Raw genomic sequence first — 27,028 nt, forward strand, 5'->3', positions numbered from 1 at the left:
AAATAAAATAAAAAATAAAAAAGCACAACATGTGCACGTGCAGTGACAAAGAGATACTCGTGAAGACTTTGCGCATGCTAACCTCTTCACGACACAGTTTTACCCATAGAGAGACCACGAATCGGAGAAAAGGGGGTCACATTTGGAAGCTATAAACAAAGTACAAGTTCATTCCTCATCTGAACAACATGCAATCTCAGCTTAACCTAAGAAGAATGTCAATATTTTCAGTAGCAGATCTGAAGTTTTGAGTTTACGTAGTGACTGAGTAGAAGAAGACCAGCAGAAGCCACGGCACCGATACCGAGAAGAGAAGCAAAACCCTCGAGCAACACGAGAATACGAAGGATAGTTTTGGTAAAAGATTAAAAAGAAGCCACTTTTACCACACTTTTAAGGTGGCGTTTGAGCGTTTATTTTTCTGTTTTTATTTTTTTATTTTTTAAAAATAATTTTATTTTTAAATTTTTAAGATTTAGAAAATTTATATCAAGAAAAGGTATTCTAAGATAAGGCAGCATCGTGTTTTCACTAAAAAAAAATGAAAATATTGATTCTTTATTTTTAGTTTTAGGTTATTTTTTAATATATTTAGAGAAAATATTTTCAAAACTTTAAACAAAAATATTTTTATTCATATTTTCTGTTTTAAAATAGTAAACACTCCGCGCATGTCACCTTATTCTTTTTAGTATTCCTTTTTCCTCTTTTCTCTTCTTCTCTATCGGGTCAAAAAATCAAGTTTATAGTAGTTAGTTTTTTCATCTTCTAGGGGAAAAATATTTAGTTGACTTAGATCTAGGGTGAAAATGAGCCAAGTCAAGCCAAACTCTACTAGGCTTGAACTCGACTTGAGTTGGATACGTAAAGCTTGAGTTTGACTCATTACCTGTTATAGACTTTTTTTAAGGGCTCGGCTCGGCTTACATAAGTCTGGCTTGGCCTACGAGCCTATTTAAAAACTTGCTTAAAGACGTCTTTAACCAATTAATTGTTTTAAAACCTAGTAAAATACAAACTAAAAAAAGAAACTTATAAATTTTCGTATAAGTAATGTACAAATCCAAAAATAATTGATAAACAAAATCATTCTAAGTTATTTAAACACAAAATATATCAAAAGAAAATGAAAAAAAGAGAGCATAATATTAAAAAATATATGGATTAGAGATTATTTATACTAATATAGCCAAATAAAAATATTTAAATTGTGTGAAAATGTCTTTACAAAATATTCTTTTCTTTGAAAGTATTAATCTGGTTACATTATCCTTCTAACTTGAATCTTTTTTTTTTTTTGAAGATTTTTCACATGCAAGTGAACTCTCTAAGCATTTTATGTCACTTCATCATGTCGTTCATAATATCATAAAAATGGTATAGATAATAGTTATTATTATTATTATTACTTAAACAAGTCAGCTTGTCAAGCTTAACAAACTTTTTTATAGTTTGACTTTGGCCTTTTTATCTAAAAAAGTTTTTTAAAAAATTTGGACTTGACCTTTATAGTAAATAAGTGAAGTTGAGCCTTAAATAGGTCAAGCCATAGACCCTTGACAAGCTGCTCAGCCATCTTTTTTTTTTTATATAATTATAGACCACAGAAATAGAGTATACATTGAATGGATTGTTAATTTAGTTTTATATTTTTGAAACTGAAATAACCATTGCACTAATTAACGGCAAGTTTTAGAAATATAGATAGTGAGTTTAAGTAACGTGAAGTAGATTTTCAAAGCTAATCAGCCATATAAATTTTGTGTATATAAACCATGGTTTTATTCCTTTGGTCCTTGATAGTGAGTTTAATGCAAGAGAAGCCAGTAAAAAACGAAATCATTGTTTAACCTTGTGTCGAGACAACATGATCTATTTAAAAAATTTGAACAAGTATCTATTTTTCTGCTGCCACATTACAATTGTTTCTATATATATATAATATAAAATGAAAGAACTGGAGTAACAAATGTGTCATGCAGGCAATTGTGGACCTATTTGAAAGGACATAAATTTCTAAATAGTAACAAAATCCCCTAATAATTGTTCCCTTTCAATTCCATTCCTCCTCTTTTCTTAGCATATCAACTCAATCACAGTTAAGAAAGCCTCATTGTCTTCTAAAACACTTGGATTCTGCATGAATGTTTACTAGTTATAACATTATGGCTCTTCTTCAATGCACTTTGAACACCTGCATCTGAAACCATAATCTGCAAGGGATGCTTGTCGCTCTTCAAATGTAAGGTCCTCATCAACATATGATATGGTTATCTGAAAGTCCTTCCATATGTTAATTAGTTGAACATGGCAATGTATCGGAAAACATTATAAATTTAATGTGGTAAAATTCCACATATGCTGTCTCTTTTTCAAGCTTGGTGTCATAAACATCATCAATCATTGGACAGTATCAAAAACCAAAATCTAAGTAAAATCATTTAGTTAAAAGTTATTGGCCTATTAGATATTGGTATCAAGTAGACAAGTATAAACCAACCTCTTCTCCTTTACAAATGGACCTCTGTGCAATTATTGTTGCTTGACCATCTTTATCCTGCATCAAAATATGGAAGGTTTTAAAGATATTTTTGATTTAATGTTACATACAGAATTACAGCAGAGGTAAGAAAAAATGCCCTGTGTGTTTTTCATGGTTGGAACCAAATGGTAGCAACATGAACAGAATCTAGAAAAAATTAAGAAGTACTACAAAACATGTTGAATCTAATGAAGACAAATAAGTGTGAACTAATAATGACGTGAACACCAAATAAGCAACTGATACTATATTCTGAACCTAAGTTGTTAAGTTATTGTTATTATAGGATTAATATTAGAAACAGACCAGACCAATCTTACTCTCAAAAGCTAACTAGGAAGGAGAATTGTCCAAGTCTTATAAGGAGTGTTCTAACCATATTGTTGGCTAATGTGAAAAGGCCACATGGATAAAAGGAATTCTCATTTTCTTTTTCATGTTAAAACAGAAACATGGATAATAATATACAAGTCCAAAGAAAATATTCTAATCATAGTAATCTTTGTAGCATCAAATGAAGTCATATCAAATAGTAGATAAAATATAGTTTTGCCCCACATACCTCCTCTCTTTTGAAAGCCTTGGCATTAGGACAACAGGAATGGTTCAAGCAGCTTTGCAAAGGAAAAAATGCAGTTCCTAAAATAAAATTCAACTGAATTGATTTATATCTCAACGTTTAAAAACAATGATTGACAAGAATGGGGATATATAAGTTATTAGACAAATGAAACTGCATGGTTCATACAATCAGTAAGGTAAACACTATTATGCTTAGTTTGGAGAGTCAGATAGATAATGAAATATAGCAATCACAAATAAAACTTCATCAAGATACATTACATCTGCAAGTAAAACTAAATAAATTCTAGTAACAGAAGCATAATTTCCTGTTCATTCAATTTCTGTTTTGGGAGGGTTGGGGAAGGCAGAAATTTTAGCTGTCAAAGGTTGAAGAACAGATGAAGGCTCTCTCATCCAAAACCAAATGATATAATTACTTAATTAGTCTATAAAAGGCTAACTGCTAACCCCTCATCAAACAAAACCTATGAGGCCATTTAACTTGAAGATCGCCTTGCTTTAAGATAACAAAGACACAGAATGAACTTCAGCAATGATAAGACAGCTCAACATTAAGAAATTAAAGATGAAGAGAGAACCCCAAGTTGAAGTACAAATTTTACATCATGGAGAGAAGACAAGGACTTGTCTGCAGATGCCACCATACAAAATGCACTGAGTAAAATGATATAGGTCCAGAGATAGAAGGAAAATAATAGAACAGAAATGAAATTGCACTATATTATTCAGGGGCTACATTCTGATCAATGTGATTGAGATTTGAGAGGTAGGAGATGATACAAAGGTTACTTTCAAACAAGGGTATTTGAGAGACGCTGATCTCCCCTAACAACCAAAATCTTATTCCCAAAATACAAGCTATCCTCATCTTTTGGTTCCCCTCCCTTTTTATAATACCATCCCCCTTTGGTTAGTTACCTACTAACTACAGTTACTATTCTATTACATTTAATAATGTCTATTGCCTCCTTGCTTCCAATCTATTCTTCCTCTTATAGATCTTCTTTATTGGAAGTATTTTAATAAAAATCAGTACCTTCGCAATAAATAGAATACTCTTCACCAAGAGCATCCAGAACCGGTTGCGTAATTTTCTCAGCTTCTTCCTGCCATTTATGTCAGAAAAAAAAAAAGTAAAAACAACCTATTCTTTTTTAGATAATGTAGTAAAGCAAGGTGAACCAAAGTCTAACCTTATTAGGATATGTCAGATCATCAATATATAAAAAGTAATCCTCCACAGGAGAAGCTACAACCAAATCACTGGCAATATAAACTCATGATTAATATATATATCAGTATGATCTAAAATTTAAATTATAATTCTAGTGCTCAGTTTACTTCAATGGCTATACCTATATTCTAAAGCATTGTTTTAATAAGAGCACACAAGATATAACATATGGCTTGGAAGAATAGAACAAAAACAAAACTCCATACAGTAAGCTCTTACAGATTATTCAGCTCAAACATGCCGATGATATTTCCATAGATTTCAAGGGAGAATACTGGAAAGCGTCAAGGATAAGGATTTAGAGCTAAAGTTTCAGAGAAAATTATGACAGTGTCACTGGGAATCCACATAATGAATACATCACAAAATCAACATCTGTAAGGATACATGGCTCACATTCTTTGTCAAATATGGCTGTCTTAAGAAGTTGGAGAGACTGAAACATCAAATCAAAAAGCATAAAATTAGGAATACCATATTAAAACAGTTAATATAACATTTTCTACTATGCATTCTGAAGAATCTCACCTCAAATGCCAACATTTTTATTTGCAGCCTGAATGAAGCTTCATCAGAAGAATCAACATCATCTGGCAAAGCAATACAGTCCCACCACCTACAAATACTTTGAAGTGACTTGTCTTACATAGTTCAAATAAAACCATACTACAATGTACAACATCAAAAGGAACAAGAAGATCATGGTATTCCCTTTCCCAAAGTAGCATATTTGAATGATAATAAAACCAGATTAAATTATTCTTTTCAAATTTAAAAAATGAAGTTGATACTTTATTAGATCAGTTTTACAAAGTATCTTGATGGAATGAGAAATATAATTGCATGAAACAATGATAGTAAAACAAAGTTTAATATTTTTACAAAAAAGAAAAACTAAATGCTGCTTTTTTCAGTTAGAAGTCTTTTCAAAAAGGACATCTTTCACTCTCTAAACAGTTTGATCAAGTGGATAATTTAACAAGAGAACAGACAAAAAAAAAACAATAAGAGCAAATCATATATCTAGGATTTTCTCAGACCCAATGAAAAGTACACAATTTCAACAACCCTGCAACACAAGAATGTGTTGTAACATATATATCACAAATATTTTAAAAACCTAAATTACTTGAAACCATGGTGCAGTGTATTCTTGGAATCATGCATATTTATCAAATACTTTTCCTCAAAAGTTTCATCACACATTAGGAAAGCATTAGCTCTATGTATTAAGGTCTCATGTTGACAGGTAAAGTTAGTAACTAACTACCTTCTCTTGTGTCCCATTGATATAGGCTTCCAAGCTTCCAAAAGAATAGATAAGTTACAGTGGTTCGAAACACAGGATGTATTGTGTTTCATTTGCTCTTCAAGACTGACTGCTTTTAATTTGCGGTACATTAGCATGGTAGAAGAAATGGCCTAGTCACAAATTCAACCAGGCTTCCAATGTTAGATAAATCTAGTAGAGATGATTTATGCAAGACTAACGAAAATAACTTATTTAATAAGCTGAGCATCTATTAATACACACATGTCTATGTCTAATGCCAAATTAAAGGCTAGCTTAGACAGAACAAAAAGCAATATGTAAAATAATTAGATAAAAGGACCATAAGGTTTTAAGGAAGAAGCAATCTCTTATGTTATGAAAGCAAAATATTCACCAGTTTTTTATTCTAATTGATTTGCTTCATGTGTCGGCATTTACTACACAGTTATCTCTATTGAACTCCAATGATAGCAATACCAGGTGATATTATCAGATATACATGCATAAAAAGTATACACATGCATGTGCATTCTACAAGCAGCATTTGATAGACATCAAACTCAGAAAAATTAAACCTAACCTTTGCAGCAAGGAGGAATATATCATTTGTTTCTGGGGGAAAAAAGAAAAAGATGAATAAGCAAGAAATGAAACAAAAGGGTTCAAAACAAATTTGGATTGTTAAAAATTATTCAAGCTCATAAGGAAGGAGTCTTACCATTAGCATGTTTGATGAATTTAAGAAGTGCCTCTCTACGAGCTGAATCAGAACTCTCACCAGTACAGAGTAAAGAATGGGAGGATCCCCAATCAGCCTCTGCACATGACATGCTACAGGTATTGACTACGCCATCAGAAGAGATTACATCATACTTTGAACGCAAAAGAATGATGTGCAGCAGTGCAAGAACAGATATCCATTATCCCAGTAACCACATGAAGCTACAGTTAAGGACTAGGTTTTATCTTTTTCTTTTTTTCAATCTAATAGACCTTGGAAAGTGTATGTGAGAAGGGATAAAAAGCTGACTGAGACTCAGTAGGCCAGAATTGTTAGTGTCTGTGCAGTATTTGTCATTAGGTAGTTATAGAACTGAGTTATTATTTTTGGGTATTATTTATGTCTTTATGCAGTTATTTAGGCACTTATAGATGGTGTGCCAGTTAGGGTGTGATCTGTGATTGTGGTTATTCGTTGGGTAGTTACTAGTTTTACTAATTGCTGAATACAGAAAGAGACTCCTTGTTAGTGGGAAACCCAGTGTTGTCTATGTCTTGTACTGTAATTCTGGCCTAAAAACCAGATTATATCAAGTGATAAGTACATAATTCAGTGTGCTTACTCTTCAGTTTAACACAATCCCAAATACATGTACAAAAATCAATGGTGTGAGTAGCTTTCTTCTTATATTCTTCTTTTAGACTATATAGAGGAGGTTTACTGGTAAGTGGTCAGTGTAAAGTTGCAATGTGTCAAACTATCGACTTAAAATCAGTAGTTTTACTCTTCTATATAGTTAAATGGCAAGAATCAAGAAATCAATATTCGAGTTTGGAACTTTGGATCCCCATCAGCATTTATTTCTGACCAATTTTCAACAACGTAATAATTTATTCCTGTTCCTAGGCAGGAAACATTGGCAAAATAAAAACATTATATATACTCTGTTTTTTCTTCAGGCAATCATAGCCTTACCTGCAATAGTAAGCTTCTCCACATCCACCAGGGCATGGAACAGCTGGCGGCAAGGAAAACTTCTCGGAGAAAGGCAACACCAATTGGCCGTTCATTAACGATTCCACAATACCTTCAGGGAGAGGAACTTTAGTTTTGGAACTACCAGAAGTACATTGTTGTGTGCTCTCCTCTTCATCAGAAGAATCCATTTCATGACAGTGTTTTGAAGAGCTTCCCACTTCACAACCATGACTCTCATTGGCCCTTAGTTGTTGCATGTAAAGCCTCCTTCCAATTTGAAGTTCTATGGAACCAATAAAACAAAAGCAGAAGCTACACACCAAACAATCAATCTGCGAAACAAGGTAGAATATAAGAGAAAGGAGCAAAAAGCTTTAATATGGCTACACAAGAACAAAAACTAAAAACAAACCTTGTTGAGGGGATGTTGAGCTCCTACAAGCATGGGGTCCTTCAGAACCAGTTCCCCCTCTTTGAAGTCCATGTCTGCATATAAACCTGCAGTTCTCCAATTGCAGAAAAAATACATACTATAATACATATTAAAACAAGATTAATAGAGGATTTTTACATTCTCATTCAATCTACAATAAGAGTAACAGAGGACTTTTACAATAACTTTCTTGAAAGTCATACCAAAGTTAGTTAGTTGACAATTAGAGTATAAAAATTAAACTCTTAAAACAATTTTGAAAGAAGCATATATAAATTTAAAGCTTTAATGCAGAAATAATAGAAAAACATGCAGCACCTTGAATCATTGGCTTGCAGAACATAAACAAAATGACAGAATTATTAAAAATAAATAAATAAAACCTTTTCCAAAGTTGCCATCCTGTTTGACTTTGATACCACTGCACCCTCTTGCAGTCAAAAGGTCGTGATAATATTTCTGAAGAGTGAGTAAAATCAAGAGCAGAGTAAAATGAAAAGGGTTGAGAAAGGTACATAATATGAACGAAAAGATTACCTGAACTTGAAGAGGAGAGGGAGGAGAGAGAAGAGCAGAGATTTCAGTGGCACACTGCAACCCAATAGGGCAAATGGAGTCCATTGAAGGTTGGAAGAGTGTTAGCGTGAGTTTGATGTCAGCAACGCAAAAGGGTCACAAACACAAACAAATGACGGCGCTCAATAGCAGCACCAACATTAACATACGAAATCATATAAACTTACTAATGTTTTCGTCCATCCCATGTAATTTAACTTTGTGTTTTTTAATAAATTAAATGACCTAAACTAAAAATTTGGGTAAAGTATGATGCTGATTTTTAAAGTCTTAGTGTTTTCTTTAATTTTCGTTATTATTGAAAAATATTTTAATTTAATTCTTACGGGTGTGTGTTCATTTTCAATGTCTTGATACCAGTCTTTTTAGGTTAAAAATGAATATTATGGGTAGCAACTAGCAACATTGTAATTTTCATATGGGTCTTGCTATGGAGTGTCATTAGAACATTAGTCAAAAAATTAAAAAGAAAAAAACATAAAAAATTATAAATAATATAATTTTTTATTTTTTAATAAAAATATTTATACTTTTAAGTATTTTAATCAATACCTTAGGGTAGTAGTTAGCATTTCTCTGTTCATATTTTATACTTTACAATTGTTTTAAATTTGATTCCTGCATTTTACAGTAAATTCATGACAGTCTCGTAATATTATAACAACGGAAACAGCCTTTGAAAATGATTGTTGAGTTAAGAATTAAAAAGACCAAATTAAATTGTTTAAGGATAAATAGTAAAAGTTAGAAAATTTTATTTTCAATTCGGTCTTATTGACATTACTATCAAACCAATCCAAATTAAATTTTTTTTCTTCTAACTTTTTAAATTATTGATAACAATTTAACACAATCACCATCTTTGATTTAAATTCTGAAACATTATAAACGATACTTTTTGGCTTCCCAAGACAAGATTTGTGTATGAAAAAAAGTCATTCTTTCGCTTGTGGGTAAATTATAATTTTCATCCTCAAACTTAACTCTTTTCTTCACTTGACTTTCTACCAAAGTGAAATTAATAACTTCTTGTCTCAAGTTATTGTCGAATTGTCGATTGATTTTTTTTATGTCATGTAACCCTCTTCTACTTTATACATTAAAGTAAATTTGTTAAGTTTTTGGGTAACTTAACTACATGCATAAAAGGTTTTTTTTTGTGAAAAATTGTTTACGAATCTATGACATGTTCCAATGTTAAGAATTTGGGTAACTTAACTACATGCAATTGTTTACATGCATATAAGTTTTTTATTTAAGTAACTAAGAATATGATTACGTTAATTCATTAAAAGGATACAGATTTTCTTGAAAACTTTCCCCCAAGCTCTTATATCTTCATATGAATACCCCTACTTGACATATTCGTTCTCAAACTTTGATGGTTAGTTGGTGACTATTAAACATTGCAGTTGCATTGGCCAGTGTAGTTTATTTTAATGTAATCAATAACCTAAGGTGTTATTTGAGCCATGCTATTCATTTCTTGTTACCAGCGATTCAAATACACCAAAATGTTTCAAAAGTGTACAATCAAGAATCAATAAACTTCTTTCATAGCCACTTGACATTTGGAAGATGGTCACTAATATTATTCATGATGGTATAACGTAATGAAACTTGATCAAATATCTAATAAAATTGTCACTTTGCCAGTCTAAAATGTCTGGATGGGATACAATGTAATGCACAAATTTCAAAACAAAGAAGAAAAAAGAAAATAGTAAAACTTCTTCAAAGCATCAACATACACATATGGTCTTTCACCTACCTAGAGTGAGAGAACCTTAAATCTTTAAGAAAAATCTAACCTTGTTCTCATACATCTAGTAAAACTGGAAAAAAACTTATGGTGAATGTGGAAATCGAGATGAACATAGAAACAAACTTGGAGACATTTATGAATAACATCTGATTTGTAGTGGTTTTAGTTTCATATGGATCCAAAGAACTGTTCCAGAGATGGAGCACTGAACACATTTGCAGCAGTTCTTTCGGTTTTATAAGGAGATACATGAAGTTGATACTTGATAAACCTCTGCAATATGATTCGTTGTTAAATCGTTAGAAGACAAAATAAAGCTTGGTGATCTTATAGCCTTAACAATATAGCTATTGTATCAGAACATGAATTTGATTTGATGGATGAAGCTAAAATATATAGAACATACAGCTAACTGAGTGACAATTTCAGGATTTGAATCAATATGCCAATCAGGTTCCAATTGCCGAACAAACGATGACCGTCCATTCTCTGTGCTGCAGAACAGAACCTGCACATAAGTAGCACAGATCAAAATAGTGTACAAAAAGGTTATTATTCAAAATTTGTTTTAAATTTTATAAAAGGAAATCATAAACTTTCATGGAAAATGCTTAAATTAAACATATTTTCATTTTCTGAAAACAGAAAATAAAAGTCAAACCAAACATATTTTCTAAATCAAAAAATTTGAAAATGAAAATAGAAAACGTTTTCTCAAACCAAACGCCCCCTAAAGATTCTCTCTCTTGGTGAATTCTTAAATTAGCAATGATGTCCCTAAGAACATCTCAGAACAAGAAGCCTGGCATCATAGATAATGTTGATACATTTTGAATAAAAAATGAAATAGATAATACTCCCATATTGTCCATCAACATATGTACTGCACACATAAGGGTGTTCACGCAAAGCGGAAAATACTTGTTTATATAGAAAAACTTGGCTGACAAAAAGCCCAGCAATACCACAGCAAGGAGGTAATTAAGTTCTACAAAGAAAAATAAGTGTAATTATGAACATCCACATACCTTGTCCTTGACCAGACGACCTGAAGTGAATACCCCTGCTTCTTCCAATGCTACAAGAACTCTCTTCTGCAAAAACAGTCCATATATAAAGAGTAAGCATTTCAGCAATCTGGTATACTACAACGAGGTGGCAAGAGAGGTATTAGTCCTCGGAGAAATTTTAGTGTGCACCTTATACTAACATCTTTAATATATACTATCTCAACAAGTTCAAATTAGCATAACCATGATGCAAACAAGAGTAAACCTAAACCGCCACTTTAGTTTCTGCAATTGTAAGCATTAGTCATTTTAGCCCCTAACTTTGTAAACTTCATTCACTTTAGCCTTTTCCATTGATGATAGAGACTACAATAAATAATATTGTGTTGAAAAAGAACTAATGATGACCATTAAAGTTTCACATGCTAGGGTGAGTTTTTGATTCAAGCAACTATACAATAACTTTGTTCATTTTTATAGAATCATTTTGATTGTAAAGAACATTTAGACAAAGTAGGAAGATTTTCAGCAAAAAATGACAAGTATTGTTAATTAATTCCATCAAGTTCATCAGATAAGACACAATGAATGACACACCTCGCTTTCATCATCCAGAACTCGTTCCATGAGATATAAATCACAAAATTTTGTTACTTCCAATAATACTTCTAGCACAGAGGACCTCACAGTAGCTTGTTTCTGCCAAAAACAGAATGAGCCACAGTTATATCTTTCTCTGCATTGATGTCACAAAATAGAAGTATAAAAAAAGGACAATTTCACCACCTGCAGCTCCTCTGGACTACTTTCCTCAAGGATCACTCCAAGAAGGCGACAAGTTACCTACATAATATATACACACATTGGCCATAACAGTTAGGAACATTATCCACATGCCATGATCAGCATGTAATGACGAGAAACACAAACTAGTAACATAAATGCTCCTCATGTATCATCAAACATCGAACTTCAAAATTAAAATTAAAACGTGAAAGGCCGTTGATAAGTAGCACTGCTCATTCTATTATCAATTCATGTTTTTTTATAAGTAATTTTGATGTCCACCTCTGCATCAATAGAGGGTGCATATTGAGAATGAGAACTCCTTATTCAAATCACGTAAAATAATTGCAGTCATTTGATTCTCAATCAAGGGGTTCAGGAACTGACAGGGGGCACAAATTTAATAACACTGGCTAAAGCACTAGACTTCATCGTATTATTCACTCTGTGTTAAGTTTATGCAAAGAATAGATAGCAATAAAATTTTAAAAAAATAAAAAATAAGAACAGTTTTACATCAATCTTCCAAAATCATTTTCATTCAGACTCAGAACATTAAAAAGTGATTGCCCAATATGTGTGAATGTCATGCAAATCTAATCTATAAAGCTATGGCATATTAATTTAACTTTCAGTATTTTATGATCTAAGGTGGTCATCCAAGATAGAGATTTCTTATGATCACAAGAGATTAATTTCTATAAGACCATATCAACACTGCATGGAACATACAACATTATTCCACAAGAGTACTAGAAAGAATATATTCCATTACCTTTCTTCCTTCACTCAACTTCTGCCTAACTATCTGCCCCAAGGTTGGCTGAAAAAGTTAAAGAAAAAGCAAGCTTAGAATTGTCAATCACAGACAAAGCTATCAAACTCATCCTAACTTTTCTTGCATTAATCCAAAAGCATCCATGCATTGTTTGAACTCCAAAGCATCAAAAAATACTTTGCCTTCACTGGCTGAAAGAACTCATCAACAACATTTTGCGCCCTTGAATCATCTGAGGGTGAACAAGCATCCGAAGGAACATCTGACACATTTGAATGTGTAGTGACTCCAAGATTACTAGATGAAGGACCTTGCCGTTTTTGTTGCCTCCGTTGAGACCCAGAAGGAGATCTCAACAGCCTCCATGTGAAAACAATTGCAACAGCAAGACCAGCAACTGCCCCGATAGAGCGTATATCCTAATACCAAGCACACCATTTCTAAGATCGTCAAAAGAGACATGCTCAAAAACAAAGGACAAAACAATACTTTGATCATTTATACCATACAACTTCACTAAAATAGATACGTGGTAGCAGGTACTACTCACTAATCACTAATTTTACCTTCCCAATAGTACCTTGCTTCATTTTTAATCACCCAAACTACCAATTTTAATGAAACCTATCATGATGCATCCTAGGAAACTGTTTTTTTTTTCATTTTAACAACATAAAAACTAACCCTTTCTACCCACACCCAACGACAAATTAACTAGGTAAAAAAAAAAAGACCCAGTCGAATGTTATCACCAAAAAATAAACTTTCAGAGTTAGAATTGAGAATTACACAATCCCGGATCACAACCATTCATTCAACGATAAAGGGGCAAAGAAAGCACTCAAATCGAAACTTCAGACAAAGAGTGAAAACATTAAAAACAGGAAACAGCAACAGATAATTACGAATTGGGCAAGCGACAATCAGCAAAAAGATAAGATTTTAATATCAAATCAGATCCAACCGAATGATGGGCCGATTAAAAAAAAAAATTAAAAAAAAAGGAGTAAAATTGCGATTAAAGCAAGGAAGCTATGGAGAGAGAATAGAAATACGAGGCCGTGGAGAGAGAGAGAGAACAGATTGGAGATCTTGAAAGTGACGCAAGCTCCGAAGCGTTTGATAAGGTGGAAGAGCTCTTGTTTGGAGGTGTCACCGTCGCCGCCGGTGGTCATCGCTTGCTGTCGCCGGAATCCTCAAATCGGAGAGACACTTCAATTGTTCATCAACAATCACAATGAGGATTTAATTTTGCAGAGGAAACAACGAATCAATGTTTCAAACTCAAACAGAATACATTTGTGTCTCTCTTTGCCGTCAACGACCTCTATAAGCTGCCGTCAGAGCTTACAGATTTGCTCTAAAAATGCAATTTAACTTACGATGTTTTGGGTTTGGTCAATTTACCAAATTTCGTGGTGTAATTTTTCTTTTTTAGGAGATGGTGGAATTTCTTGGAATGTACTTAAAAAACGAATTTAATTAACATGGACTAGAGTTTTAAGTTCTCATTAAATGCAATTCATCACATATGATATGCAGATTCATTTTTGTAATAATAATTTTAAAAAGTATATTTAAAGTGATTTATGAGACAGTATATGAAATTCATGTCTTTTTTAACGAAAATGAAAAAATTCAAGTCTTAAATTTTTTTTTAATGAAATGTCTTAAAAGTTAAAAAGGATTTTATTTTGATATAAAAAAAATTATCAGAATTATGAATTATTTTTATATAAGCTTTTGTAAAAAATTTCCAGTAATATATGATATTATATTAAATAGAAAAAATATTAATATTTAACACCCCTACTTTGTAGAAAAAAAAAAAAAACACCTCCTACTTCACATAGCATTTTTGCTTTTAATTGGTTCGACATGATACACATTGTTTTTACTGCACATGCTGCACATGAAAACTCATAATTCATAATATAATAAAAGTTTGATCTTTTTTATTATAAAAATTCATTTTTTTCCTTTTGATGCAAAACTAAGCTATTATAAGATGAATTTAATGGCCCGATCTAGCCTAATTCAAGGCCAACAGGTAATGAACCCTACTTAAAATTAGACAAAAAAAATGATTAATATATAAAATTCTAGGAGATATATAGAGGTTTTAAAAAAATAAAGGATCACAAAAAACAAAAAGATTTTAAAAGAATAAAATGGTTAATGAAACCAGGTCAAACAAGTCCAATAAAGTTTTTTAGGCCTTATTTTTAAAAGCCCAACTCAACCTTAATTGCAGGATATTTGGGCTGACTCATTAGGGAAATTTTCTTCTTGCACCAAACATTTTTCAATACACCGTTCATGTTTTCATTAATTTCAATATTATTCTTACATATAATCTATACGGATTAACACTCTATATGGGACTTACGGATTTATAATCCGTATGGGTTTACGGATTGCTACAGATCAACTGATCTAATAGACCAATTATGTTAAAAAATAATTAATGTCGTTATATATAACACTAAAATTTTTAATGTATATTTAATATACATATAAATTTATATAATAAATTTTGTAACAATTAATTTTGATCTAATAATGTATTTTTTTACATATATAAATTTCAAATAAAAATCATAGGTTTAAATAAAAATCATAAGTTTAATAAAACTTATATATATATATATATATATATATATATATTAGATCAAAATTAATTGTTACAAAATTAATTATATAAACTTATATGTGTATTAAATATACATTATAAATTTTAATGTTATATATAACAAAATTAATTACTTTTGAACATAATTGACCTAGTAGGGGGATTTTCTTCCTGCACCCAACATTTTTCTAATACACCATTCATTTTTCTTTAATTCCAACATTGTCATTACTATAATCTATATGATTGACAATCCATATGGAGCTAAGGATTGACAATCTGTATAGAACTTACAGATTGACAATCCGTATGAGACTTATGAAAGGATATTCTTTTTATTTTTTCCTCTCACTGCTAGATATATTGGAAAAAACACTAGGTGTAAGAAGAAAATCCCCTCATTAGGTTAGACTCAAATTGTCAGCTCTATGTCTAATTGAGAGAGCAAGAGTTTCACTTTTCAAATTGTATGTTATAATTTAAATATACGAGTAACTATTTAGTTTAGTATTCGTGTATGTGATAAATTAATTTGATATTCGAATTTCTGCTTCAACTAAAATTCAACTTCAAAATGTTTATTTTTTCAACAATTCAACATCCCTTTTTTACTGATTAAAAAAAATCCAATTGTAAAAACATTGAAACACGTCATAGATCCTTAACTACCTCAACCTTCTGTTTTTTTTTTTTCTTAAAAGCAAGATATTTCCAAAGCTGAAAGTCATGAGACTTACTCTCTAGATGTAGAAATCATTGAAGTAGGTTTTGCATCTTCTAACAAAGTTTTTTTCGTACACATAATCAGGAAATCAAATCTACATGTTTAAAAAACTGGATCATTTATCAACTTTGTTGGACCTTGTTGGTATTAATTACATCAATCTAATTTGATCACATACAATGTTAGGTAATTTCAACCGTGTAAGTCAAGAGCAGTTGAACTGGACTGAGTTTCAAGGATTAAAAAAAATGAATTAAGAAACCTTCCATGAATAATGAACTTTCTTTTAAAAAGAAAAATTAAATAAGGGAAGACAAACTAATATAACTGTATTTTGTCATCAAAGCCAAATCAATATAGTTCGTGTGAATCATATAATATATCAGCCTCGTACTTTTCTTTGCAGGAGGCAAAAGGAATTACAAGCTTTGACATGGACATGAAATTCAAAAAACGAAACTGGCCCATGAATGATCCAATAATAGCCACGCCGTGAAGAGCAAGGGAAGGACTAAGAAGGGGCATGGGACCCAAAAATGACGACAACCAACCACTGATCATGTCATTCTACAATTTGAGGTGGGGAAGGGCTTTGTTTATCTTCAATGGATATTTCAGTTTCTAAGTCATCCATAGCCTTTGGTGTTAATGCCCTTTCAATCTTCATGCCCGTGCCATTGACAACCATCTCTTTTTCTAAGTGAAAGCAGTAGCTCTCAAAAACCCGTGAGCTTACCATAACTCTAAAATCCAACAGAAAGAGTAACTCTAACTCAAGCTTGTTCAATTCAGCATTGCTTACTCCTCCTACTCGAGCATATATGGCGTTGTTGTAATGTCTACAATTCAGAAAAGCAAAGAATAAAGCACAAGAATAGACAATAAAGCTACATTTTAGTTGAAGGATTCATGAAAGTGTAAGCTATAAGAACCATATAATAAGTAACGTATATAACATCAAGGTTTTAAAAGACGGTTTGCAACCGTGATTTTGGCTGCACCGTCAAAGTTTTAAGCTGTTTACAACCGCATTTGTTTGCAATTTCTCACAATATCAAGAAAAGCAACAAAATTGTAATTGTGGCCGTAATTTAAAACCTTGCATAACATAAATGACACCTCGAAATGATTCTAGAAAATTAGCCCATGGAGACCATATGACCATAACCAAATATGTCACTAGAGAGTGGGGCAGGGACTCACTCGTCATCCAGCATCTTGGAAGCCACCATGACACTGGTAACTAGCAGTCTGTGCACATTCAAGGATGTGACAAGAGAATCAGGGTGTCTATGTGTTAACCTGTCTATATACACATAGCCAACCACAAAACACGAAGGGCTACAATTAGTGTACTTGTATATCCTCTCCAAGTACTTAGGTATGCTTATGCTTGGTGCTCTTACGCCATGAAATGTATTCAAGCTGTTCCCAAGTCTTACTGAGCCACTGTTCAGTCCATCTAGCTCCTGGCTCAGGATATCAATGAGCTTTTCATTACGAGCCACCAGCTTCTCTAACATGGAAGAGAGAACGCAGAGCACTCTTGGCAAGTTCAGCTCGGCCAAGCTTGTTTCCGGCTGCAGCGGCCGGCCATGGTTGCTGTAGTCACCTGCTGTTAACATTTAGCCATCTTGGTGGTTTCACCAGAGGGAGTTAATACCGGCAGATGGTCAGGGCTGTGCTATTTGAGTGGTTAAAGACTAAGTAAGAGGGTGTTAACTGCAACTGTGCTTGTTATCTAGTTTGGAGGAACCACTCACTGCGTTGCTGACGTGTGTGGCTCTACCACAAACTAAGTTTAAAGATTGCGATTGAAAGTTTAGAATCCTTTTCCTTGTAAATCTCAAGCCACTAATATTCTTTATCAGAGGTCCCCACCTTGGTCTTAGGAAAAAAACAAGTCGTGCACGACAATAAAGTCTGGCAACATAAACTTTGTTCGGTTGGTTCATGTATTAACAAAACTGGAGGTCTATCTTCGTACACCGCAAATACTAGGCCCCTATGAAGGAACTTTTAGAAGCATAAATGTCTAACCAGTGACTGAATAGCGTTACTTCAGCTACTTCATAATAGTAAAATGATGGCTACCAGCCAAGGGCACGGGCAAAATCATGTTTTGCTAATGTTGGCTTATATTTAAGGCTTGTTTCAGTTTTACGATAGATTTTCCTTTTCACCATAATGAACACTCGAGATATTGTGGACACAACTGGTCCATATATAAACGATGCTATCAACCAGAAGGCTTGCTGCTATACATGATAAAATTGCTATAGAATGGAACAAGATATTGCTTAAGAGCACGGTAACAATAAACTTTTTTTAGTGTGAATAAAGAATGACATTTAATACCGAGGGGTAGCCAAGCCAATGGAATCATAAAAAGGAATGGAGATCCCCTATCGTCAAAATATTTGAAATATACCTCGTATGATACTGCCAAAGCATTAAGCATCATACTGTTATCTAGCCTATACACTGTAGTTAATGGAATGAAGTAATTTCTCTTCATCATCTGGGATCTCATTGACTGAGAGATGCGAGTGTGATTTGGAATTCATCTTGTTCCACTCATTTTCAACACGGAAAAAGATCCACTGGAAGCGGCGGAAAATCTCCAAAGCAGCAATGAAGAACACCGTGAGGTAATTATGACGAAGATGGGCAGACAGCTTATATGTCCACGTGCAACGCAAAACCAGATTGCTTCCAATCACCCAAAAGTAAACCTGTAGGTATATAAAAACCACTTGGCACATTTAGAAAACAATCTGTTCTTTTATTTCAGTTCTCCACTGTTATTTTCTTTTTTCACCATGTGGGATTTCACAAATTCAGCTAACCAGTTAGAACTTAGAATCACATTAATAAGGTCATACGCATATGAAGAGTTATAAGTGATTGATAGAGTTATAATAATGAATGGCTTATTGGCTCCTCATGGTGCATAGAGTAATCCGTGGCCTATTTAAAAAAAATTAAAATTGCAAAATAATTTTTATCTTCTTACATTTATGTTTTATATTATTTACAATTGACCTCCACACACAAACTAACTTTTCTTGATAACCCCAAGTCCCAGAAATGAGAAATGTTCATATTTTGATCTCTTTAAAGCCATTTTTACAACTACATTCCAGCTGTTTTAACTTGAAAAATCAATATGAATGATAAATTCCAAAGGAAAAAGGGCTACTGAACACAAGCTATCCTCATAACAAAACTTACCCATCTCCTTCCATGTAACATATGTGAGAACAGATGTGGCTTGTTAAACTTGAATATTCGAGTGAAGCCACTAGCAAAAAAGAAAGCCATAATCATCATAACATGTCTAATGACACTCATCAGATCCAAAAAATTACTAGCCTCACTTCTGGAAATAATAACAATTTCTTTCATTTCTAAACATGTTTGGCCAAGATATAAAAACATTACTGACAGTAGAATCTACATCTCTAAAGTTAGGCAGAAGCTTAGCTCAAAAGATACTATTAAAAGTGCATGTTATGACAAACACTGGACATACCTTAGGTCCCAATCTCGATTCACATCCCAGTAGAAGGAGTATGATGAGTTCACAACACCTGACAGAAGCCAGAGAGGCCTATAAAAGTTTGTCCACCTCTCAGGGAAGACGTGATATTTAAGGGCAGAAAGAAAAATCACAGGCACTGCAGTCGAATATTTCAAAGCTGAAACCATAACCAAAAAAAATGAACATCAGTGCAAAGCAACAAAACCATCTGTTTGAAAAACATGATCAGCTGTTCATTAATGATTAAAGAATTTAATCTTCAAAGAAGATATAAAACCAGCAGTTAACATACAAACAGCAGAAAGGTCATAAACAAAATCAGCCTAAAAATTGAACACGACTTCTCAAATTTATACATAATTGCATTTCCAATATCATACAAAATCATGAAAATTGAATTATAAAATATAATCATGTAATGACAAGAAGTTCTAAAATTTGATCTCACAAACAGCACAAAAAAAGAAGCAATATACTGAGAGTAGTTAGTCCTTAACATGAAGTTTCATGTTTCCTTGTTGTTGTTTTTTTTTATGATAAGTATAGTACAATTTCCAAAAATCATTACGAATTCTATATCCAGTCACATCATGAAAAATTGCAAAAATGTCCCGTTTCATATTTAGATACAAGCAACAACCTATAATCAATTATGAGAATCAATACATCATATTTGGTTCAAACAAAACAATCTTAAAGACCTTTAAAGGACAGTTGAAAAACTATATCATGTGCAAAAGGTCATTCCAGTCAAGGCAAAAATGTCCTAATTTCACCTGGCAAGTTGTTATTAGCTTAAAACATATAAAACATCACATTTCAATGATACAAAACAAGGATATATAAGAAGTAATTGAAACAATATATTAAGAAAATTTCAAACAATATGCTCAGGAAAGCTGACATAGTGATATTGCATTTAAGTTACACTGTATAGTAATGGTAATAATAAATAGAATCATAAACACTTGGAAGCAAAGCATGTAAAATCGACGGAAACATGCACTGGATTCTTAAATTATGTATGATACTATTTTGACAAACGACACAAACATAATTTTGTAATAAATACCAAGCAGACAAAAAAAACTCCATATATCAACTTCATAAACTTGCAAAAAAATTTAGATGACTAATATAAGTTCTAAAACAAACAAAAAAGTGCATTACTTAGAACAAGACAGAGTTCTTACCATTCAGAAGAGTAGTTTTCTCTCCAGTATCTTTGTACTGCCGGAGACATTGGTTTAAACGGAAAAGATAAGGCAAGACAAGAACCAAAGGGATTGCAACAGAGTGGCTGCCACAAACAGAATCAGCTTCCAACCAAGCAATTGTGGCAACCTACAAAAAATTTAAAAAACGAATCCCCCAAGTTGAGAAAAGAAGCATCCGCAGTAAGGCAAAAACTAAATACAAATCCAAAAGGTCTATTTATTAAAAAATAAGCTCCATGGGAACAGAGAAAGGTATGTACAATCAAAATTGTAATTAAGTTACAAATCTTAATATTACAGAATCAAATGAACTGATTTAAATCTTGAAAATATTTTAAATGAAATCAAGGAAACTTGTTCCATGATCCCAATGCTAAACAAAAAGGAATTCATCATACACTTGAACTTGATCAAGTTCTGCCATAATCAGAATACGATACTCAAGTTACTAAAATAAAATGTAAATATAATCTCTCAAACCAACAGTAGAAAACATTAAAAGCAATTTATCAGAATCAAACCTGTCGATGGACCATTCTACACACTGAACGCTCCAAGTCAGAAAAGACCTGCATAAAATTACAACGATAATCAAAATAAAACAGTAATGCATCACTAGAAACTAAAATTTAGACCAACAGGTTATGCCAATTCTAAATTCTCAGATTGTGTCAGTGTTGGACCTCTGTATCCATAATAATAAACATAAGTAAATGCAGGCAAAAGTATATAGCTTCAGATCTCTAAATAAAAATATATCTAGGCTCAAAACTTAGTAAATAGAAATTAATATTTAATAATAAAGATTAGCATGCAAAAGGAGGACAAAGACTTTTCTAATAGAAAGATAATATAGAAAAGGAAGCAGACCTTTGCCATGGAAGTTAAGATATCAGCCAAGAAAAAATCTGCGAATGATATTGCCTGTTTTAATGAAAATTGAAAAAAGTTAGATCCTATTCAAGCATAGCTCCAAGTTACAACAGGATACTAAAAGAATCAATTCAAAAGGGACAGAGTAAAGCAACGGCAAGGTTGAGGCTTAAATATCAAGTCTTAAGAAACTGAATAAATAAGAACAAGAATAATTTTCTTCTAAGCATCAAAGTTTGATACTGCAATGGTTCTCACATATATATCCTCAAGGAAGGTTCAACATGATGCCTCTTCAAGGGTTTTACTTGTGCACATAGTAGTATATGTTGTGTACGTTAACAAGTTCATTGATGGATGCACCTATTAATTGTTTTAAATGACTTATTATTTATGATGCACAGTCTTGCCAGCTTTTCTTCACACTTCATTACACTTGGAACAACACATGAGGATCTCATCTAATGCACTAACACTGGTTGCTTGTTCTTTTAGTGACTACCAAAGGGAGGGGGAGTTGCATTAATACTTCGGCAAGTTTTATAAAAACTGAATGCAGGGAAGCAAGGGAATAAGTTACATATTCTATGTTGAAGATTATATATCTGCATGGTTATGCATAGCATAAATATAACCCAGATGCTAAAACAGTGTCAACTATTTGTAGAGTAATAGTGTAAGAGCTTAGTAGCTTACTAACACAATACATCCAAATAAAAGTAAACTTGCCTGTAATGGAAAAACTATTCGCCAGAGTGTCCTTAAGAAGAAATATCTAGATGAAAAATAAAAGATATCAAAGGGGAATATCAAAACCATTACAGCAGCAGCATATAAGAGCACCTGCAGAATAGTACAAGGAAATTTTTTTAAAAAAAAATCCCAAGATAAAAAAGGAAACACAAAATATAAGTAAATGTTCATCAATTATATATAAAGTAACGAATAAAAATATGTATTTACCAGTATGCTTTTCATTGGTGATATAAATAAGTATAACTTTCTATGATGTAGATATCTTTTTTACATTTTGAGGCCAGACAGCTTGGATGATTCAAACAAGCACAAACTACCTATCTACCAATATTGAATTTAAACAAAACATTTGTTAAGTAACCATTGGGAAGATATTTAAACCAAAAAATCTAATTTGATGCTAAAAAAATTTAGTAAATTCCTCCCTTCCTGCCCTCCGCCACAAGAAAAAGAAAGAGACATAATGGAGCTAGTAATACAATGATCAGCAATAAACCCCATCACAGTTGAAGTAGATCTTTTTACGTGCAACATAATGAATACAACAACAAAAAAGCTTTATCCCACTAGGTGAGTCCAACCACACGGATCACACAACACCATTGTCACATAATAGCTTCTCTGTTTCTCTTTCTCTTCACTAAACTATGGTCCCCATCCCAATCTAATGACATTACCTTATCAACAAATGATTGAACCAACCATATGCAGAGCATTCTGGCAACTGCATCCCAGTAATATGAGCAATACTCATTTTGCTAAAGATATTTTGCAGCCAATGTGCAGGTTCCCTTATATTGGTTTATCAAAAACTTAGTGTTTAATCAAAGGCATAAAAAATTGCAATCAGATAAAACACTATTAAGAAATGAAAATATTACAACACAAAGTGCATGTTTGGTTCAGCTTATTTTAAATAAATAATTGCATATTTTTGCTAGATTTCTGAGAAAGCTTTTGAAAAATTATTTCTTCAAATTTAAGTGTTACCAAACATGAGCTAAATTCAAAAAAGTGATAACCAAGCAAACAAGAATAATATATAATAAGAGTGGATGCATCTATTACACTGGTTGTGATGCAGCATATGAGACTTCTCCATGAGAATAAAGATAAATATATGCTGTCATACTGGTTGGAACAATAATTGTCATCCATGTAGCACACTGCAATAAACATTAGAAAAAAAAAATACTTCAGCCAATCATTTAAGACTGATTATTGATAAGGGAACAAAGATATGGTGTAAAAAGAGAAAAATGAAATATTAGAGAAATGGGTGACAACTGACAAAAAGCCATGGAGAATTCCCAATTTAGCAATATAATAACAGTAATTGGAGAAGGCAAAAGCACCCATACTCACATAAAGATTATAGGGTAATGAAAACAAAATTATTTAAAGCATAATTAGCACACAGATTGATCATTCCATTCCAATATTAATTCCACAGGAATGAGGGCTCCGTAGTTTGGCTAAAAAAAAAATGGAATAATGATTACATTATACACCTTGATCCCATAGGGAATCCCCATTCCCTCCTAGATATGTCAAAATTGTCATTCTTTGCAAACTGGATGAATTCATTTTTGTTTTCCTTCCTTATTTATCTATACTAGTTATAAACTCATAAATTATACTTAAGATTCCATTCAAAGCTCATTTCATGTACTAAGCATGAAAACGGCATTGATAACTGGACAAGAATGAAAGTACAAGTCCATTCTTGAGGAAACCAAATATTGGAATAAAAATGGTTGCCTACTCTTGTTCCCAAGTCATGACACTACCATTTTTATTCCCCTCAGATCTGGCAAAAGCTGATTTTATGTGCCAAACAAGGCATAAATCAAAGTGGTGAGTTGATACCTTCCATATTTCTCTATGAGTCAGATGATTTTGATCAAGATCAAATATTTTTGCATAATTGACTCCACCTTGAGAAAAAAACCATAAGTTGATTCCCCACAGCCAAACCATCAAAGCCTGAAATATAAAAAAAGACATGAAACACAATGATACAACAAATGTGGATGACAAACGGATGGACCCATGCATCCACATAGAGTGAAATGCAAATGTGCACACCGTAAGGAGGGGGGGAACTAACCGCTAGAAGAAGAGGATTAAAATACAAAAATGCTTCATAAAGGAACAACTCCCGCTTGTCTGCACTCATTCTCATGACAGAATCCCATCCAACCTGCAATCCTCCAGTTTGTAGAAATATGATGAAATCCTTGAGGTCAGGGCCCATTATCTCAATCTCACACCTCACCACACACAGAAGTTGAGTAGAAACATTGTAGGGAGAAAATATTACTGACCTTGCAACAGATGAAGCCCCAAATGACGAACAATAGTACCTAGACATCCATCTCAATTAGCTTCATGAAAAATAAAGTAAAAGGAAAAAGAAAAGTAAAGAAGAAAAACAGCAAGAGGCACACAATTGGGTCAAGATCATATTGCTGCTCATTATGAAACTCAGAAATAAGTTAAGCAAATGGCATCATCTGTACTCAAATAAATTATTTAAATTAACCACATTCCTCAACAGAATCAAATAGAAAGCAGCTCCAGCAGAATGAAAGAAACATTCCATACCATCATTAAGTCAGAACAAATTTTGCATTTATTAAAATGAAAGCATCAAATACATTATCATTTTAAAACTAAAACAAAGTTCCTAACACTTTCTTTCTAAGAGGTAAAGCAATGGAAAACCTTGAATCTCCACAACAAAACGGGCGATGGCATCATTGCAGCAGCACTCACGGGAATCACACCACCCTTTGAATCAGATGCCTCCACGGGATGCAATAGACCCTCCTCGACGCCATTTTCCACCTCATGTTCATCTGGGAACACAGCACGAAACTAGAAGTTGTATGGTACATTGAAATAACACCAAACCAAGACAAGGAGAAACTTAAAATTAGTAGCAGATTCTGTTAAGGGACACTTATAATTGAAGTTACCAAGATCATAAACGACAGGTCTACTCCCAGACTTGCGTAAGTGTGGACTATTAGCAGGAGCGTTAACACCTCCAAACATAGATGAAAACACAAACAATTACGCTCTTGTACTAGTATACCCCTCCTCCAATTACCCTAACAACCTGTCAACTTAAAAAACTGAAAATCAATTAATTGATTTGTGAACTTTACCAAATGCAAATTGAATTAATCAAAGAAATCAACAATAGTTACTAGTTAGTAACCACACAAAGCATAGCCTAGGTTAACAGAGGTTTAGCTACCAGATTCATGCATGAGCTACATTGTTTAATTTCAGATATAAAAAATGCAAACAATTTTGCGGTTAAACGAGGAATGAATTGAGCATGAAAATGTGGGTTCAAGGAAGTGGAAAGCCGAACCGAATCGAGCCGAATTGAAAGGAGGTGTTAATTGGAGGATGAATTGATTTGTGTTGTGCAATTATTGGTGTGTGGTTTGGTCGCTCGCTATCTCAAATGGCGGAAAAGGATTAAGATTGCGAAAGAACAAACAAAGACATCGATCGGACAAACGCGTAATATTGGAACCGTTGCGGAAGAGGACCCCAGATGCAAATTTTCTGAACTTTGGTACTTAATAGTTATGCTTAATTTTGTGAAGAAAGATGCGACTCTGTCTTAATCATCCTTTTCTATTTATATAACAAAAATTTAAATCTTTTGCTTGAATAAAATAATTTAAAAATTTAAAAAACTACATAAATTTTTTTGAAAAATGTGTTCATTTTTATTAGCTTAATAATTTTTCATAATTTTTTTAATTCTCAAGGTTTAAAATCCTTAATTTTTTATATAATAAAATAGAATAATTATTTTAATAATTAAAATATTTAATATTATCTTTAATTTATTTTGTTTTTAAATTTTACCTAATGTGTAAAAAATACTCACTTAATGTGTAAAAAAATAATTAATTATGTTCTAAAGAAAAAGGAAAAAAGTATTCTCCTTAAAGTCTATTCCAATATCTATATTTAATGAAATTAATCTCATTTAGATTTGTGTAATAAATTTCGATCTTTATTTTTTAGAATAAGATAAAAATGTATTTAGATGACGGAATTAAAAGCATAGTTAAAGTTTTAATTTGAATTTTAATTCCATTAAAATTAGAAATGATTCAAAATTATAAAAAAAATTTGCTGCAAAGAATTAAGGCATAGAAATAAAATTCTATATTTTAAAAACTATAAAGTTTATGTTGTGAAGAATTAAAAAAATAAATAAAGTTGGTACATTTAGTTTAACATTCCGCTTTCACTATAAATTCTTGCTGAATTCTTTAGTCTTGCAAAGGATCGTGTTTTTTTCCCTAATCTATTTCTTTGTAATAAAACAATGTTGTGAAGAAATAAGATGTAAAAAATAAAAGTTTAAATTTAATTTTAATTTTATGATTTAGATATAAAAATTTATAAACAAAATTAGTCATAAATATATTATTTAAATTTTAATAAGGAGATCCTTATATACAATAATATATTTATGATTTTAAAATAACAACCAATTAAGTTAATTTGCTGTGTTTAGCTTATTATGCGACCCCAGGGGATGGTCAAGGGTCATCAATAGGACT

At 32.3% G+C, this 27,028-nt stretch overlaps 4 protein-coding genes across 12 annotated transcripts; all 4 read right to left on the bottom strand.

The window, feature by feature from the left end:
* Positions 1–1,827: 1,827 nt before the first annotated feature.
* Positions 1,828–8,500, bottom strand: LOC114380549 (histone-lysine N-methyltransferase ATXR2). Of its 2 annotated transcripts, none has more exons than XM_028339658.1 (15): positions 8,304–8,500; positions 8,150–8,225; positions 7,746–7,831; positions 7,331–7,665; positions 6,353–6,465; positions 6,215–6,246; positions 5,632–5,783; positions 4,890–4,977; positions 4,758–4,797; positions 4,581–4,635; positions 4,321–4,390; positions 4,164–4,233; positions 3,105–3,181; positions 2,501–2,557; positions 1,828–2,274 (listed from the first exon to the last, which is right to left on the bottom strand). In XM_028339658.1, exons 1-15 carry the CDS (start codon positions 8,385–8,387, stop codon positions 2,164–2,166), a joined length of 1,446 nt encoding a protein of 481 aa, XP_028195459.1. In that variant the 5' UTR covers positions 8,388–8,500; the 3' UTR covers positions 1,828–2,163. The 2 variants fall into 2 exon arrangements, with proteins under 2 accessions (XP_028195459.1, XP_028195458.1); XM_028339657.1 differs by having other exon boundaries at positions 1,842–2,274; positions 4,749–4,797.
* A 1,412-nt stretch (positions 8,501–9,912) lies between these two features.
* Positions 9,913–14,103, bottom strand: LOC114380050 (peroxisome biogenesis protein 22-like). Its single transcript, XM_028338960.1, has 8 exons — positions 13,737–14,103; positions 12,864–13,100; positions 12,679–12,726; positions 11,904–11,960; positions 11,715–11,816; positions 11,136–11,201; positions 10,514–10,615; positions 9,913–10,380 (listed from the first exon to the last, which is right to left on the bottom strand). Exons 1-8 carry the CDS (start codon positions 13,854–13,856, stop codon positions 10,276–10,278), a joined length of 837 nt encoding a protein of 278 aa, XP_028194761.1. The 5' UTR covers positions 13,857–14,103; the 3' UTR covers positions 9,913–10,275.
* A 2,233-nt stretch (positions 14,104–16,336) lies between these two features.
* On the bottom strand, positions 16,337–17,773 carry LOC114380194 (cyclin-U1-1-like). 2 transcript variants are annotated; one of them, XM_028339161.1, is made up of 2 exons: positions 17,340–17,773; positions 16,337–16,876 (listed from the first exon to the last, which is right to left on the bottom strand). In XM_028339161.1, exons 1-2 carry the CDS (start codon positions 17,660–17,662, stop codon positions 16,600–16,602), a joined length of 600 nt encoding a protein of 199 aa, XP_028194962.1. In that variant the 5' UTR covers positions 17,663–17,773; the 3' UTR covers positions 16,337–16,599. The 2 variants fall into 2 exon arrangements, with proteins under 2 accessions (XP_028194962.1, XP_028194961.1); XM_028339160.1 differs by having other exon boundaries at positions 17,241–17,758.
* Positions 17,774–18,331: 558 nt separating this feature from the next.
* Positions 18,332–26,050, bottom strand: LOC114380193 (SPX and EXS domain-containing protein 1-like). Of its 7 annotated transcripts, none has more exons than XM_028339155.1 (14): positions 25,813–26,050; positions 25,409–25,558; positions 25,155–25,288; positions 24,755–24,793; positions 24,538–24,630; positions 24,297–24,413; positions 23,498–23,593; positions 22,401–22,514; positions 21,669–21,722; positions 21,320–21,367; positions 20,775–20,925; positions 19,573–19,738; positions 19,272–19,341; positions 18,332–18,772 (listed from the first exon to the last, which is right to left on the bottom strand). In XM_028339155.1, the coding sequence occupies exons 2-14, from the start codon at positions 25,485–25,487 to the stop codon at positions 18,515–18,517; spliced, it is 1,419 nt and encodes a 472-aa protein (XP_028194956.1). In that variant the 5' UTR covers positions 25,488–25,558; positions 25,813–26,050; the 3' UTR covers positions 18,332–18,514. The 7 variants fall into 7 exon arrangements, with proteins under 7 accessions (XP_028194956.1, XP_028194954.1, XP_028194953.1 ...); XM_028339153.1 differs by having other exon boundaries at positions 25,409–25,567; XM_028339152.1 differs by having other exon boundaries at positions 25,409–25,551; positions 25,813–26,049.
* Positions 26,051–27,028: the final 978 nt, after the last annotated feature.

The sequence above is a fragment of the Glycine soja genome, chromosome 12 (assembly GCF_004193775.1).
Source record: "Glycine soja cultivar W05 chromosome 12, ASM419377v2, whole genome shotgun sequence".
Classification (NCBI taxonomy): domain Eukaryota; kingdom Viridiplantae; phylum Streptophyta; class Magnoliopsida; order Fabales; family Fabaceae; genus Glycine; species Glycine soja.

Bases quoted from the DNA above. Each gene is read 5' to 3' on its own strand.
- LOC114380194 (XM_028339160.1), bottom strand. From the start codon at position 17,662: ATGTTAACAGCAGGTGACTACAGCAACCATGGCCGGCCGCTGCAGCCG. The intron at 16,877-17,240 runs GTGAGTCCCTGC...TCTGAATTGTAG, and splicing joins TCCAAGATGCTGGATGACGA to ACATTACAACAACGCCATAT.
- LOC114380549 (XM_028339657.1), bottom strand. From the start codon at position 8,387: ATGGACTCCATTTGCCCTATTGGGTTGCAGTGTGCCACTGAAATCTCT. The intron at 8,226-8,303 runs GTAATCTTTTCG...CTCACTCTTCAG, and splicing joins CCTCTCCTCTTCAAGTTCAG to AAATATTATCACGACCTTTT. The intron at 4,636-4,748 runs GTATCCTTACAG...GACGCTTTCCAG, and splicing joins TGACAAAGAATGTGAGCCAT to TATTCTCCCTTGAAATCTAT.
- LOC114380050 (XM_028338960.1), bottom strand. From the start codon at position 13,856: ATGACCACCGGCGGCGACGGTGACACCTCCAAACAAGAGCTCTTCCAC. The intron at 11,961-12,678 runs GTAATGGAATAT...TATATTATGTAG, and splicing joins AGTTGAGTGAAGGAAGAAAG to GTAACTTGTCGCCTTCTTGG. The intron at 10,616-11,135 runs GTATGTGGATGT...ACTTATGTGCAG, and splicing joins GTCGTCTGGTCAAGGACAAG to GTTCTGTTCTGCAGCACAGA.
- LOC114380193 (XM_028339155.1), bottom strand. From the start codon at position 25,487: ATGTTTGGAGGTGTTAACGCTCCTGCTAATAGTCCACACTTACGCAAG. The intron at 22,515-23,497 runs GTGTAATAGATG...ACTATTCTGCAG, and splicing joins CATATGCTGCATCACAACCA to GTGCTCTTATATGCTGCTGC. The intron at 21,368-21,668 runs GTCTGCTTCCTT...AATTTTATGCAG, and splicing joins TCTTAACTTCCATGGCAAAG to GTCTTTTCTGACTTGGAGCG.